Source organism: Mustela nivalis (genome assembly GCF_964662115.1).
Source record: "Mustela nivalis genome assembly, chromosome: 18".
NCBI classification, from domain to species: Eukaryota; Metazoa; Chordata; class Mammalia; order Carnivora; family Mustelidae; genus Mustela; species Mustela nivalis.
This window is the reverse complement of record NC_139037.1, coordinates 46551897-46566268: the sequence shown is the minus strand read 5'-3', so window position 1 is coordinate 46566268 and position 14372 is coordinate 46551897. Positions and strand designations below refer to the sequence as shown.

General features: G+C 55.4%; 2 protein-coding genes across 2 annotated transcripts; both read left to right on the top strand.

Moving 5' to 3' along the window:
- Positions 1 to 3323: 3323 nt before the first annotated feature.
- On the top strand, positions 3324 to 8791 carry RPS5 (ribosomal protein S5). Its single transcript, XM_082709704.1, has 6 exons — positions 3324 to 3450; positions 4425 to 4533; positions 7364 to 7573; positions 7729 to 7857; positions 8493 to 8591; positions 8672 to 8791. The coding sequence occupies exons 2-6, from the start codon at positions 4426 to 4428 to the stop codon at positions 8738 to 8740; spliced, it is 615 nt and encodes a 204-aa protein (XP_082565830.1). The 5' UTR covers positions 3324 to 3450; position 4425; the 3' UTR covers positions 8741 to 8791.
- Positions 8792 to 10483: 1692 nt separating this feature from the next.
- Positions 10484 to 13419, top strand: RNF225 (ring finger protein 225). Its single transcript, XM_082709686.1, has one exon. It carries the CDS (start codon positions 10506 to 10508, stop codon positions 11496 to 11498), a length of 993 nt encoding a protein of 330 aa, XP_082565812.1. The 5' UTR covers positions 10484 to 10505; the 3' UTR covers positions 11499 to 13419.
- The last annotated feature ends 953 nt before the right edge of the window (positions 13420 to 14372 follow it).

The window sequence follows — 14372 nt, the reverse complement described above, 5'->3', positions numbered from 1 at the left end:
AAGAAGTGTGGGAGAAGGAAACAGCACCGTAAGAGTTGGAGAAGCAATAAATATGCTTGTTGAACCTCTCTGGGCCTCCACGACTATCTATAAAATGGGGGAACCCACTTCAAACAATTGCTCTGAAGAGTAAGATCAGATTCCTGGATTCCTAGACTTCTAATGTCCACCTGGGAGCCTGGGGTCAGGCAGGGGCTTCCCTGGAGTGACCTCAACTATGGAGTGGCCAGGAAGAGGGGCAGAGCAAGGTAAGGAGGTCTTCTGAACAAGTCTTATGAATATGCCTAAAAGTCCTGGGTGTGGAACTGGTGTCTGTGGAGGGAGGACCAGCCACTCCAGGTCTGCCTGGAACCCAGAGTGGGAGCAGCGAGTATATGAGGGACTAGGGAAGACTGGCCTATCCACCCATCATTTATTCAGGTTACTCATGGGCAGATCCTGTGTGGCAGGCTCCGTGCTTGCAGCTGGGGATACAGCAGCGAATAAGCCACACAGTCTACCTTCATAGAACAATTAGACAAATAGGGCAGAAGAGATGGTCAGGGCTGGTGGGCCCAGAGTGGAAATGATGCACCAGGAAGTGAAGGTGGCCTCTAAAGAGACTTTCCACCTTTCAGCCTGAAGAACACAGTGCCAACATCCATAGACCCATGGGGTCAGCCTTCAGGTCTCCTCCACTGTGCCATGGAGGTGGGGAGGCTGGACCACCCCATGCCTGGCAAGAGATATGTGAATCTTCGCTATGCAAGATGACACTCTCCCCCTCCCCAACCCTTTTCACATTATGGGGTTTTATGGCAGGAACTCCCTCTTGCTCTCCAGTGCTCAGCAAGTCACTGTTTCAGGGTCTATAAAGGAGTCTATTTGGGGCACCTGGGTGGCTCAGTCGGTTAAGTGGGCGATTTTGATTTTGGCTCAGGTCATGATCTCAGGGTCCTGGGTTCAAGTCGTGTATCAGGCTTACCCCTTAGTGGGGAGTTGGCTTGAGGAGTCTTTCTCTCCCTCTGCCCCTCCCCCCACTTGCTCATGCTTTTTCTCTAAAAGAAATAAAAAAGATGTCTATTATCAAATGACAGTAGGCCAGTAGCCCACTCAGTAGCCCAGGGCACAGGATCCAAACTGGCCTTGTCTCATTCTCCAACCCCCCCAGTTTTGTTTTGTTTAGTAGGTTCCATGCTCGACTCAGGGCTCAAACTCGTGACCCTATAAATCTAAAGCTACATGCTCTACCAACTGAATCAGCCAGCACCCCTGATTCTGTTCTTATGTCTATGCTGAAGGGGGAAACTGAGGTTCAAGGGGGTGGGGCCCTCTCAGCTTTTGAGGAGAAAGAGGCAGGGTTGGGAGCCTCCCCTTGGATCCTGCTGAGTGTGGGGGCACTGTTACCTCTGCTACTCTCAGCTTTCCTGCTCCGCCCCACATAAGCACCTTCCCAAGGACCTCCCCCAGGACAAGGGAGGGCCCCCAAGGGTCAGAGAAGGTCTGCCGGACCAGGGAAGAGCCCATTTATCCCCTCCCCATCCCCCCACAAACCCCAGTGGTAGGTCCAAGGCTGCTGTTTGCACCTAACAGGGCAGAGTTCAGGGATAAGGGCCACAGGTTGTAGGGGCTGGGGGCCTTGGTGTCTAGATGCAGTTCCTGTGCCCCCAATGGCAGCCCAGGATCTAACCCCATGCTCAGGCCAGCTTCAGGGTATATCCTTCTGAGTCCAAAGCGGGGAGCAGCAGCTCTTTCTACCCAAGGTTCCTGTCCCCGTGTTTAATAAAAACGACCATTTTGTACCAAATCAAAACAAAAACCAAAAAAATCCAAAACCCAACTAAAAACCAAACAAAAAAACAGTCCAAGGGGGCACAGAGTCTCTGGTCTGAAACACTCCTGAAATGGGATAGGGACAGGGGCTAGTCCTTAAAATCAGTCAAGCAGTACACACCTAAGGCGGATGCTGAGGACCTGCTATGAACATGCTCAGAGAGTGGGCAAATGGGGTCACTGGGGATCTACAGAGGACCACTTAAGTCAAGTGGCTGGGCCCCTTGGGGTCTGGCTTGGGGGAGCATCCCCTTGGAGGGAGAGATAGGCACCAGGAGGTAAGGAGCCCCATGCAGTCCTGGAGAGATACTCCACTAGAGGCTGCCGCATTATCCTGCCAGCCAGCGTGGGTGAGCAACCGCACTGTCGCTGCCTCTGGGGAGCCCACCAAGACTTATCCACGTCCCAGCTCGACTCCAGGGAGTAGGTTTAGGAGTCGCCAAACAATCGGGGTGTGTGAAGTTGTGGGCACAAGCTCTTCAGGAGAGCCACCGGGTCAATGGGTGAGGCCACAGCGTGGCCGCGGCACGGCCACCAGGGCTGACCCCCTGCACCGTCCAGTGACGTCAGCATCAACAAAGGACCCAGGTGCATCAAATAGACTGGAGGCTGCCCCCGCCTCCAGTCCACCTGCTGGGCACAGTCCCTGGCCCCATATCCAGGGCTCCTTCCCAACATCCGCCCGCACACGATAAGGGGCAGCAGGAAGTGCAGTAGTCCTAGAGAGACGACAGGGGTACCCTGGCATGGGATGAAGAAAGCTCAAGCCGGAAAGGGTCCTGCCTTCTTTTTTTTTTTTTTTTTAAAGATTTTATTTATTTATCTGACAGAGAGAAACCACAAGTACACTGAGAGGCAGGCAGAGAGAGAGAGAAGGAAGCAGGCTCCCTGCTCAGCAGGGAGCCCGATGCGGGACTCGATTCCAGGACCCTGAGATCATGACCTGAGCCGAAGGCAGCGGCTTAACCCACTGAGCCACCCAGGCGCCCCAGGGTCCCGCCTTCTAAGAGGCTCAGCAACCCGAGCGTGCGAGCTTGCGAGTGTGCGGTAGGCCGACCCGCGAGAGGTGCTAGCGCATGCACGTGGGGGCCAGGGCCAGTGGAGGGCAGTCGTGACCTCCAGGCCCACTCCTCCTCTCCGAGCCTGCAGCTGCGCTTGTCTGTGAGGCGGCCAGGACCTGGACGAAGAACGAACCCGCTACCGCACTCGAAACCCGCGTTAGGTGCACCGTCAAGTAAGCGGCCCAGGAGCGCGAATAGCGCGAGCCTGACTTCTGTCCTCATTAGACATGGCGGCCTTGGCCTCAGAGAGATCTCTGCACTTGTGCAAGGGCCGCTTAGACCGGGCAAGTACTGGCTATCAGAACATCCGCCAGGCTGGCTCGTGGGGTCACTTTTTCCAAGCGCGCGTGCGCAGGGTATTTATGTATTTCGTTTGCCACGGGGCGCCTTCACATTTTTGTTCCGGATTGGTCCTTCGGTATTACGTGACTTTTTTGCATACGCGTTGTCCCCGCTGACCCGGAAGTTTTCACCCCCTTTAAAAGCTTGGGCCCGCGATTCGCGGTCTCTTCCTGTCTGTGCCAGGACGGCGCGTGGTGCGCGGTGGTCGATTGTGACGCCCCGGCTGCGCCCTCAGGTGAGGCCGCCGCGGTGTCGGGGTGGGGGGTACGAGGAACGATTCAGGATTTTCCGGGACGCGATGAGCGATCCCTGAGGCTCGGGGCTTCTTCCAGGGGAGTTTCCCGTTTTTCTCCGGAAAACGTGCTGAGGAACGTGGAGGCATAGGAAAGTTACAATTTCTCGGTGTCCCGCTGTCTCTGTACCTTTGCCCGGGAGCGGAGTTCGGGGACCGTGCAGTCGTGAGTTGAGATAGGAGGTTTCCGTTCTTAGCACACGGTCCAATCCGCGGCCAGTGCACGGTTTTTCCTCTAGTAGCTCCTTGTATGTCTTTGGTGTCGGACACGCGCTGTGGCATTTGCTTTGATTATGTGCGGAATTCGTGTGGTGGCCCTCGGTGGCAGACCCGGGTTTCCATTTGACTCCAGAGAAGCAGAGCGGAAGCAGCCTGACTCTCCCCCGTGGCAGAGTTCGTTAATGACCTGGCTGGGATTCGAATTCCAGCGGATGCGGTGTCGGGGTACCGGGTATCTCCCTTGCAGACACAGTCCGCGCAGCCGTTGTTGGCCGGGGCCTGCCAGCGCCTGGTTCCCGGGGTCCTTGGTGAGAGAGAGAGATGCTTCTTTTTTTTTTTTAAGATTTTATTTATTTACTTGACAGACAGAGATCACAAGTAGGCAGAGAGGCAGGCAGACAGAGAGAGGGTGCGGGGAAGCAGGCTTCTTGCGGAGCAGGGAGCCCGATGCGGGCCTCTATCCCAGGATCCTGAGATCATGACCCGAGCCGAAGGCAGCAGCCCAAACCACTGAGCCACCCAGGCGCCCCGAGAGATGCTTCTTGCTCACATTACAGATAAGTGGTTTTTCTAGGACCCAGAAAGGTGGGCCCAGACGTCACCGTCTTCCTGGGTTCCACATAAATTCCTAGGTGGCCCCGTGTGGGCCAGCCTCGCCGTGGTGGGTGTGTCTGGGCTTTGACAGTTTGTGTTCCTAGGATGACGGAGTGGGAGACGGCTGCACCTGCGGTGGCGGAGACCCCTGACATCAAGCTTTTTGGGAAGTGGAGCACCGATGATGTTCAGATCAATGACATCTCCTTGCAGGTGAGAGGGGCGTGTGGTGGTTGCGCTCTCTCCAGCTAGGGGGTTGGGGGCATACGTGGAATTTTCCAGAAGGGGTGACTTGAAACTCTGCTGTAGACTTGAAGATGTGACAGGTAAAGGGGGGGCCTCCTGGATCACCACATCCACAGTGTCTGTTTTTCCTTCGTATTTTGTTAACCCGGTTGCTACACACGATGGTTCCCACGGGGGTTTTGTGTCCATGTTTTGGTTCTGTTTTTCTTTTTTTGTTGTTTTTGTTAAGATTTATTTATTGAGGGGCGCCTGGGTGGCTCAGTGGGTTAAGCTGCTGCCTTCGTGGCTCAGGTCATGATTTCAGGGTCCTAGGATCTAGTCCTGCATCCCTGCTGAGCAGAGAGCCTGCTTCCTCCTCTCTCTCTCTCTCTCTCTCTCTCTGCCTGCCTCTCTGCCTACTTGTGCTCTCTCTCTGTCAAATAAATAAATAAAATCTTAAAAAAAAAAAAAGATTGATATGAGGAGTGCCTGCATGGCTCCATTGTTGTGTCTGCCTTGGCTCAGGTCATGATCTCAGGGTCCTGGGGTGGAGCCTCCTCTGATTCCTTGCTCAGGGGAAAGCCTGCTTTTTCCTCTGCCCACCGTTCTCCCTGTGTATGCTCGCTCTGACAAGTAAATACTTACTTTTCTTTCTTTCTTTTTTTTTTTTTTTAAGATTTTTATTTATTTATTTGACAGAGTGAGACACAAGTAGGCAGAGAGAGGGGGGGAAGTGGGCGCCTTGCTATGCAGAGAGCCTGATGCGGAGCTCGATCCCAGGACCTTGAGATCATGACCTGAGCTGAAGACAGAGGTTTTAACCCACTGAGCCACCCCAGGTGCCCCAAGTACATACTTGCTTTTTTTTTTTTTTTTTTTTTTTTTTAAGAAAGTACATTTTCTTTTCTTTTTAGATTTTATTTATTTATTTGACAGAGAGAGATCACAAGCAGGCAGAGAGCCCGATGCTGGACTCAATCCCAGGACCCTGAGATCATGACCTGAGCCGAAGGCAGCGGCTTAACCCACTGAGCCACCCAGGCGCCCTTCTTTTCTTTTTTTAAGATTTTATTTATTTATTTGAAAGAGAGAGAGATCACAAGTAGGCAGAGAGGCAGGCAGAGAGAGGAAGGGAAGCAGGCTCCCTGCTGAGCAGAGGGCCCGATGTGGGGCTCGATCCCAGGACCCTGAGACCATGACCTGAGCCGAAGGCAGTCTTAACCCACTGAGCCACCCAGGTGCTCCAAGTAAATACTTTCTTAAAAGACAATTTTTCACTTTTCCCTAGTGCTTCCTTAGGGGCTGGGGAAGTTGAAGTCAGTTTCATGCCAGAATTTGGTTTTGAAAGATGTGCAGGGCTCTGCCATAGAGCTGGATGTTATATCTAATCCCTTCCAGGGCATTTGTTGTTTGTGAATTATCCTGCCCAGTGTGGAGCCCTTCATGGAGACCTAGCTGCTTGCCTGTTTGCATAGGTGGTTCTCTGCAGACTGTCATTTTGGTATCAGAATTTTCTCTTCTCCTTCATTTATTCCTGGTGTTTATAGAAATAGGATGTGGTGGGGCTTCTCGTGTATAAGTGATAGAGTGACGTTTGGGTGTATTTCACAGTGAAACAGTTGACAGTAGTACTGTTGACATACATGTAGTTCCTCTGATTTGAACACCCCCCTAACATTTTGGTGTTTTACAGACATTTTCTTGGGAAATGATGCCTCTGTGTATAGGAAGCTTGTTAGATAATTCTGCTAAAACAGTGGTTCTCCGGCGTGATCTTCCCCCACCCCTTTTAGGTGACACTTGGCAATGTGTGGATACATTTTGGTTTGCTAAAACCCAGAGGGGTGCTACCACCGTACTGGATGCTGCTAAACATTCTGTGGTGCACAGGATGGCCCCTGCAACAGGAGTTCCTTCATTGAAAATGTCTGTGGCAGAGTTTGAGGAGCGCTTAAAACTGAAATCGTGGAGAAAAAAAACAAAAAACAAAACAAATCGTTGGGGGTGCCTGGTGGCTCTGTTGGTAGGCGTCTCCCTTTGGCTCAGGTCATGACTCCAGGGTCCTGGGATTGAACCGTGCATTGGGCTCCTTGATCGACAGAGAATCTTCTTCTCCCTCTCCTTCTGTATGCCGCTCTGCCTACTTGTGCTCTTTCTCTATCTCTCTGTCAAATAAATAAATAAATAAATAAATAAAAAACATGGGGTAGCTGACTAAGCTTGGGTACCCTAGTTAGTTAGGTGTCTGCCTTCAGCTCAGGTGGTGATCCCAGGATCCTGGGAAGGAGTCTCATTATCAGGCTCCCTGCTGTGCAACGGGAAGTCTGCTACTCCCTCCCTCTCACCTGTTCATGTTCTCTTTCTCTCAAATATTTAAAAAAAAAAAACAGATCATAAGGTGTGATCTTCTTGGTTCTTTATCCCCCTTCCTTCTTCCCATTACAAAGGAGGTGTGCTTTTTTGGTTTAAGACTTTATTTATTTGAGAGAGAGAAAGCACAGACAGAGGGAGAAGCAGACTCCCCACCCCACTGGCGGGGCAGCCTAATGCGGGGCTCCATCCCAGGACCCTGAGATCATGACCTGAGTGGAAGGCAGACGCTTAACCGACTGGGTCACCCAGGTGCCTCAAGGAAGTGCTCTTAGTGACTTTGATGAAGACACTTGTTAAGGTTACTTGTTTTGTGGCAGGCAGGGCCTTCACAGTCAAGCCACCACAGATGGGTGGGGGCTACCCCCAGTGGATGCTCAGTCCCTCTGGTTCTTGGCCATTTTACTACTAACGATGGTCCTCCCATCCCCTCTCCCTGCTGCCCCAGGACTACATTGCGGTGAAGGAGAAGTATGCCAAATACCTGCCCCACAGTGCGGGGCGCTATGCCGCCAAGCGCTTCCGCAAGGCGCAGTGCCCCATTGTGGAGCGTCTCACCAACTCAATGATGATGCATGGCCGCAACAATGGCAAGAAGCTCATGACTGTGCGCATTGTCAAGCATGCCTTTGAGATCATCCATCTGCTCACTGGTGAGGTAGGACTGTGAGGCCTGATGAGGCAGAGTGCCCGTAGTACAGCCTGAAGCCAACAGCTGCCCCGTGGCGTGTGTGTCAGGGTCCATTAGGGTTTAGGGGGGAGGAGGGGGGAGGGATGTGGACTGATGTCACGTTCGTGGCTGCCTTCTCCTAGAACCCGCTGCAGGTCCTGGTGAACGCAATTATTAACAGCGGTCCCCGGGAGGACTCAACCCGCATCGGGCGAGCCGGAACAGTGAGGCGTCAGGCTGTCGATGTGTCCCCCCTGCGCCGTGTGAATCAGGTGGGCTTGGGGCAGAAATGGGCAAGTAGGAAGGTTTCTTCTGCCTGAGTGCTTTACCTGGAGTGTCCTTTGCTCCAGGAAGCCTTCCTGCATTACCATCACATTCAGGGCAGATACTGGTTCTGGCCCCGTCCTGAGCAACGTTTCCTCAGGTTTCATGGTTTCATTTGAGCGTGTGTTGTTACATACTGTGTGTGGGTGTGTGTGTTTTTTTCCACAGACCATTTGATCATCAGCTGGGGGCATTATCACCACTGCCCCCTTAACAGAGATAGAATTGTCTCACATTCTATGCCTGCAGCTGCCCCCAGTGTATCCTTCGTAGCTATCTGTTGTCAGTCAGGGTCCAGGTCAGGAGCGCACACCGCATCACGCTTCCCTGCAGTCCAGGTTTCGGATCTCCTGTAACCAAGCACCCAGCGTCAGCCTTTGTGTCCACACTTGTTTCTGTGGCCCCCCGTCTGATCTCAGATCTGGCAGCATTTCACCTGGGGCTGCCTTTGGGCTCCTACTGTGTCGTCTCCATCGCAGGGGGCCAGTGGATGCCAGGCAGTATGGTAGCCAACATTTGTTGGGTTGCCTAGGCTACGGAAGACAGTGGCCCTATCTGCTTAGCTGGCCCCTGTGCTCCCTAGGCCATCTGGCTGCTGTGCACAGGTGCACGTGAGGCTGCCTTCCGGAACATCAAGACCATTGCTGAGTGCCTAGCAGATGAGCTCATCAATGCAGCCAAGGTGAGTGAGGACACAGGGGTGGGGCCAGTTCAAGGGGAAGCTGCTCCAACCTTCAGAACTGACCATCTGTCTCCTTGCAGGGCTCTTCCAATTCGTATGCTATCAAGAAGAAGGACGAGCTGGAACGTGTGGCCAAGTCCAACCGTTGATCACCTGGCTGTGTCTTCAATAAATCTGTCTGTCCTTGGGGCAGCCTCACCCACCTGTGCCAGTGTGTGTCCTGGGGGGCGCTGGAGTGGATGGCCTCAGGGTCCCGAGTTGCTGGCCACATTTCTGACCTGTCTTTTGGCCTGTGGGGACTGGGGTTCACCAGGGAGATACTATGGTCAGGAAGTGCCACTGACTTAGAACCATGGAGAGCAGGCCTGGCTGCCCACATTGTGTTGGAAATGAGAGGGGTGGGTTATCCTGGCACAGATGTCACTCTAGTCTGGGGAAGGGCGTGGTGTTTATCTAGATCTGGGTGATAGCCCACCACACTGAGAGGCATGTTTTCTGTGAGCAGTGCCAGGGAGGGGTATCTAAGGCCAATGATCTCAGTCACTGTTTCCAGCTTCCCGCCTGCTGGTTTGCCAGGGGCCAGCCCTATCCAGTACACTGTGGGGTCTGCCCACCTTCCACCCCAGAGGCTCCTCTTTGCTCTGGCCAGCTTCCCCCTGAACCCCATGCTGCCTGTGCACTCTTTTATTTTTTTCCTTTTTTTGTTTTTAACATTATTTATTTGACCGATCATAAGTGCTCAGAGAGGTAGTCGGAGAGAGGGGGAAGCAGGCTTAACAGAGAGCCCAGTGTGGGGCTCAATCCCAGGACCCTGAAATCATGACCTGAGCCAAAGGCCACTGAGCCACCCAGGCACCCCTGCCTCTGCATTTTGTGTACTAGTCAGGACTGCAGCTACCCTGAGTACCCACAGAGTTCCTGCTATATCAGGTTCATCTGATTCCACCAGTAGCTTGAAAGTGGATTTGTGAGGTGATGGAAGACTTGGGTGGTGGGTTGTTCTTGCCCACCCATGGGGCCAGACTCACTGGCCTGTCCCCTGTGCCATCTATCACCTTCCTGCCACCCCCGACATCCAGCCAACGTCAGGCTTGGTGTTCATCCTGGAGGGACCTGTCTTGGGGGCGGGCCAGGCAGTCAGACAAGTCTGACAGGTACCTTGGGAACCTGGGATCTGGAGGGAGTGGTACCGAGGCAGCACCTTCCTGCAGGGAGGGGCACCTAGTATGCAGCTGCTGGTAGGCAGAGTACTGGGGTCAGAACTGGCAGGGACGTGTCAGGCAGAGGGAGGTGGCAGCAACAGGTAGGAAGAGCCCAAGGCCCACTGGGGTCTTTCGGGAATCTCTGGCACCTGCTCTGGACTTCTGTCCTTTCTCTGTGTTGCTGGGCTCCAGTCCTGAGGCTTGCATGTCCTCTCTTCCTCATCTGCCCCTCCTGGGATCTGGTATGGACCCCCCCAGAATCGAACTAGTTCTTAGAGGTCCCCATCTTTCGTTCCTCTCCATGTTGGAGCCTCCCCATTGCTTGTCTGGGGTCCTGCCTGGTGATGAGTCCTCAGCTGTCATCTCTGCCCCTTCTCCACCCAAGTCAAGCTTAGGACCTACCATGACCCCTGGGTCTGTCCCTGTCCCCCCAATTCTTTCCTCCAATCTCTTCTCCCTCCCTTCTCCAGTTTTGATGCTTCTTTAACTCCCTACCTGGACACCCTTTTCCTTTGCTTCTACCCTGTGAGTCGCCTACCATTCTAGCCTCTGCTCCTTGGCTCTACACCCCTTTCTTTTGCTTCTGTTCTGTGCCCTCCAGAGTGTAGCCCCTGACACTCCCACACCCCCCCCCTCCCCCGTAGACCCTCCTCCGTTCTTCCACCGCCCGCTTCCCTGGCTGACAGGGCCTCTCCCCTCAGGTCCCGTCCGGATGCCCTGCCCTCGGCCGCCCTGGCTCCGCCGTCCCCGGGCCCCTCAGGGCTCAGGCCCCAGCTCCCCGAGCTCACTCTCTGTGCCCCGCTCACCCGGCAGGGAGGAGGGCCAAGACGATGACAGCGAGGAGGAGGAAGGGGACGGCAGCCCCGGCTCGGGCCCCATCCTGACTGCCGCATCCCCCGTGGAGTGTCTCATTTGCGTGTCACCCTTCGACTGTGTCTTCAAGCTGCCCAAGCGCCTGGACTGTGGCCACGTCTTCTGCCTCGAGTGCCTGGCTCGTCTGTCCCTTGCCACGGCGGGGGGCGGCGACGCGGTGGCCTGTCCGGTGTGCCGCGCGCCCACGCGCCTGGCCCCGCGCCGAGGGCTGCCAGCGCTGCCCACACAACCGGGCCTGCTGCCCCGCGACACGCGTGCGCCCCTGCCGCGCCAGGGCTCTGTGCGCTTCGACCGTCGCCGCGGTCTGCTGTACCTGCGCCCTCCGCCGCCGCCGCCGCCTGGGCCACGCAAGTCCCGAGCCGTGCGCCCGCCGCCACCGCCGCCGCCGCTGCGCCTCGGCCGCCCGCTGTCTCGCCGCCTCTCCCTGACCAGCCCAGCCTGGGCCTTCAACGCCGCGGTGGCGCTGGCGGTGCTGGTGGCCGCCGGCCTCGTCGTCTCGGGTGTCTACATCTTCTTCCTCATCCCCCACAGCGCCTCCTCTGGCCCCGTGCGGCCCCAGCTCGTGGCGCTCGCCCCGGCGCCCGGGTTCTCCTGGTTCCCGCCGCGGCCCCCGCCGGGGACACCCTGGACGCCGCGCCCCGTGGGTCCTGACCTGGACACCGCCCTGCCAGGGGCTACGGAGGACGTGCTGGAGCACGAGGCGGGCTCCGAGGATAAGGCGGAGGCCGAGGGGACGTTAGACCGGTCCCCGGAACGCGTGTGGGGAGCAGAAGCCGGCCGGGGCTGGGCCCCGCAGGGACGGGGCAGGAGGAAGGTGTGGGTACCGCGGTAAATGCATCCGTGTTGCAGGTCTTGTCTCCAGGGCTGGGGTCCTCCGTGTCCTCCTGGTGGGGCCCTGCCAGGATCGCTTGCCCTGGTCCTCAGGGAGGCCTTACCAAGGTGCTTGGAAAGCACCCATTTCTCCGAGGGAGGCCTAGTGAGATCGTTCCAAGCGTCATCACTAAGGAGCAGGGCTCCTCTCAAGGAGCAACCTCTGCCTTCATTCCCACAAGGGCCCTCTGGGAGCACCCATAACCCCGAGCAACTGTAGGCATCAAGCTGAGGCTGTCCTGAGCCCCTCTTTGCGAAGGTCCTTCTGGGAGGCACTCCTAAACCTGATCTCCATGAGGGCCCGGTTGGGAGGACCCTTGATCCTCATCCCCCCAAGAGTCCAGCTGGGGAGCCCCTCGGACCAACATTGGGTAGGTACCCGGCACGGGAGCCCATTAGCCCCTCCAGAGGATCCCACTGAGCGCACCCCCAGTCATCATCAGACCCCCGGGGGGAGAACCCTCAGCTGGCAGCTGGGGGGAAGCCTCTGATTTAGTCATCCTGTGGGCTCACTGCAGGTGGCTGGGCCCCCAATCTCTGATGGTGAAGCTGCTACTGCTGTTGGCCTCTGGCCATGCCCCTCTGTGGGGCCCATCGCAGTCCTCCCCACCCCCGCCCCCACCCCCACCGGGGCTGTGGAGTTTATTTTCCAGTCTGCTGCCTGCAGGTTGGGTGTGGATGGGATCCAGCTATTTCCAAGCTGGTCCTGGGTTGTCTGCACTCATGGCTGGGGCTTGGGCTTGAAGGGGGAGGGGTGGCCAGGCCAGGGTTGAGGAGGAACATATAGGGCCTGAGCCTCCACGATTAGCTCCCACTTAGTTCTGAGCATCAATCTGCAAGCAGGAGCCTCGACTACTGTTTGGGTCGTGGCTTCTGGGGTCCTGATATGCTGTGGGGCAGCTGTGGTCACCAAGGCTCATACAAGGTTGCCCTCTAGGTCAGGGCCACATGATTTGGGGGGTGGGTGCTCCTGGATCTCGCTGGCCCACTTGGAGACATCCTGGCCTCTCTCCCTGGGTGCTAGAACCTCCATAACCCCTATTTCCACTCATTAATTTCTCGAGACCAATTATTGCACGTCTCCTCCAGAGCTCCATCAACTTTTTTTGGCATCCCTGTTGTGCCCTGAGGTGAAGCCTCAGCCTTGGGCAGCAGCCTACAGGGAGGGCAGATCTTGGGTTCCTGTCCTCCTCCTCTCAGAAGCCTTCCTGGGTCAGTCATCACAGGGTAGGATGGCTGCCACCCTCTACACAGACTGAACACAGGTCTTCTGTTTCCCCCAAGGCTCTGGAGCCCACATCCTTCCTCACTTGGCCCAGATTTGAGGTTCCATGTTCTGTGGCTGGGAATCTGACATTTTCCAGAGAGAAATGTAACTTCTATGGGACTGGGGGTTCTCATTTGATCTGTTTACATGTGTGTTCTCAGTGCCTGGCACATGGGGGGTGCCAAATAGTTTTCTGGGGAGTGACAGCATTGCGGGTGACCAAGAGGCACGCTAGGAATGCCTGTGGTCACTCTGGGCTCAACTAGCTTGGAGCCACCCTGGTCGAGGCATGTCAGCCGAGTTCCTTTCGATGGGAGCTGCTGCTTCCAGTTGGAAAGCCAGAGGGGGATCATCAGGACATCCAAGGGAGTGTGTTTCCAGACCAGTTCTTGTCCCACACCCAGGTGCCAATGTCACCCACAGTGACTGAGAGCAAGGTGCTGGGTCACTGGGCAGCCCTAGCCCCGCCCACACAGGGAGGGGACTTGGTCAGGCTGGAGCAGTGTTGGTGGTCTAGGTTAGTGTCTGCTAACTGCTGCAACAGAGAACTCAGACTAATTCTTCACAGTTCTGCAGGCCAGGGGTCTTGAAATCATGTTTACCTGGCTAAAATCAAGTGTCCTTGGGGCTAGCTTCTCCGGAGGCTCCAGGAGAGAATTTCCTTCGCTTTTCATCTTGGCTTCTTCCTCTATCTTCATATTTTATTTTTATTTTTTTAAGTAACCTCTACACCCCATGTGGGACTCAGACTCACAATCCCAAGATCAGGAGTCCCATGCTCTACTGACGGAGCCGACCAGGTGCTCTGTCTTCCTCTGTCTTCAAAGGCAGCAGCCTCGTGGCTACAAAGCTCTGACTGTCCTACCTCCTGCTTTCACTTGTAAGGGTATTGTGAGAACTTGAGCCCACCCTGATAATCTGGGATAATTTCCTCAGATCAGCATCTTAATTTAATCACATCTGCAAAGTCCATTTTGCTATCTAAGTAGCAGATTGACAGATGCTGGGTGTTAGGACCTGGCTATCTATGGGGACCATTATTCACCTCACCATAGTGTCTCAGGTATCCTTCTTCTCATCCCTTCCCTCCTCCACCCAAGATTGGGAGATTGGGGGGTGGCAAAAGTTGGGCCCAGCCAGGAGAGTAAGAAAGGGGCCCTTAGCTGGTGGTGCCCAGAGAGGGGAGAGAAAATGGTCTCTGCCTGAGGGTGTTCAAGAAAGGCTGCCTGGAAGAAGACCCGCAACTTCGAAACAGCTGGTATTAAGGCAGAAGGAGCTGGGGCAGTAAGCGGGTGACTGAGGGCACTGGCAGGGCTGACCATCCCACACCCCAGTCCTAGCTAGCTTCCTCCCAGGGGTTAGGGAAGGTTCGGCTTCTCCACTCTCCCAACTGGGAGACTGAAACTTCAGTCTCTCCTTCCTTACAATAAGCCTGATGACAGATCCCAGGGGTCCTGAACATTCCTGTCTGCTAATTACTACCTCGATGACTACCCGTCCACTGCCCATGAACAAAGAGGCCGTCCAAAACCACCCTGGGGCCGGTATCATGGATCCTCTGCCCCAACC

Excerpts from the sequence above, each read along its gene's own strand:
- RPS5 (XM_082709704.1), top strand. The coding sequence starts at position 4,426 with ATGACGGAGTGGGAGACGGCTGCACCTGCGGTGGCGGAGACCCCTGAC. Across the intron at positions 4,534-7,363 it reads TCAATGACATCTCCTTGCAG|GACTACATTGCGGTGAAGGA; the intron begins GTGAGAGGGGCG and ends CTGCTGCCCCAG. Across the intron at positions 7,574-7,728 it reads TCCATCTGCTCACTGGTGAG|AACCCGCTGCAGGTCCTGGT; the intron begins GTAGGACTGTGA and ends GCCTTCTCCTAG.
- RNF225 (XM_082709686.1), top strand. The coding sequence starts at position 10,506 with ATGCCCTGCCCTCGGCCGCCCTGGCTCCGCCGTCCCCGGGCCCCTCAG.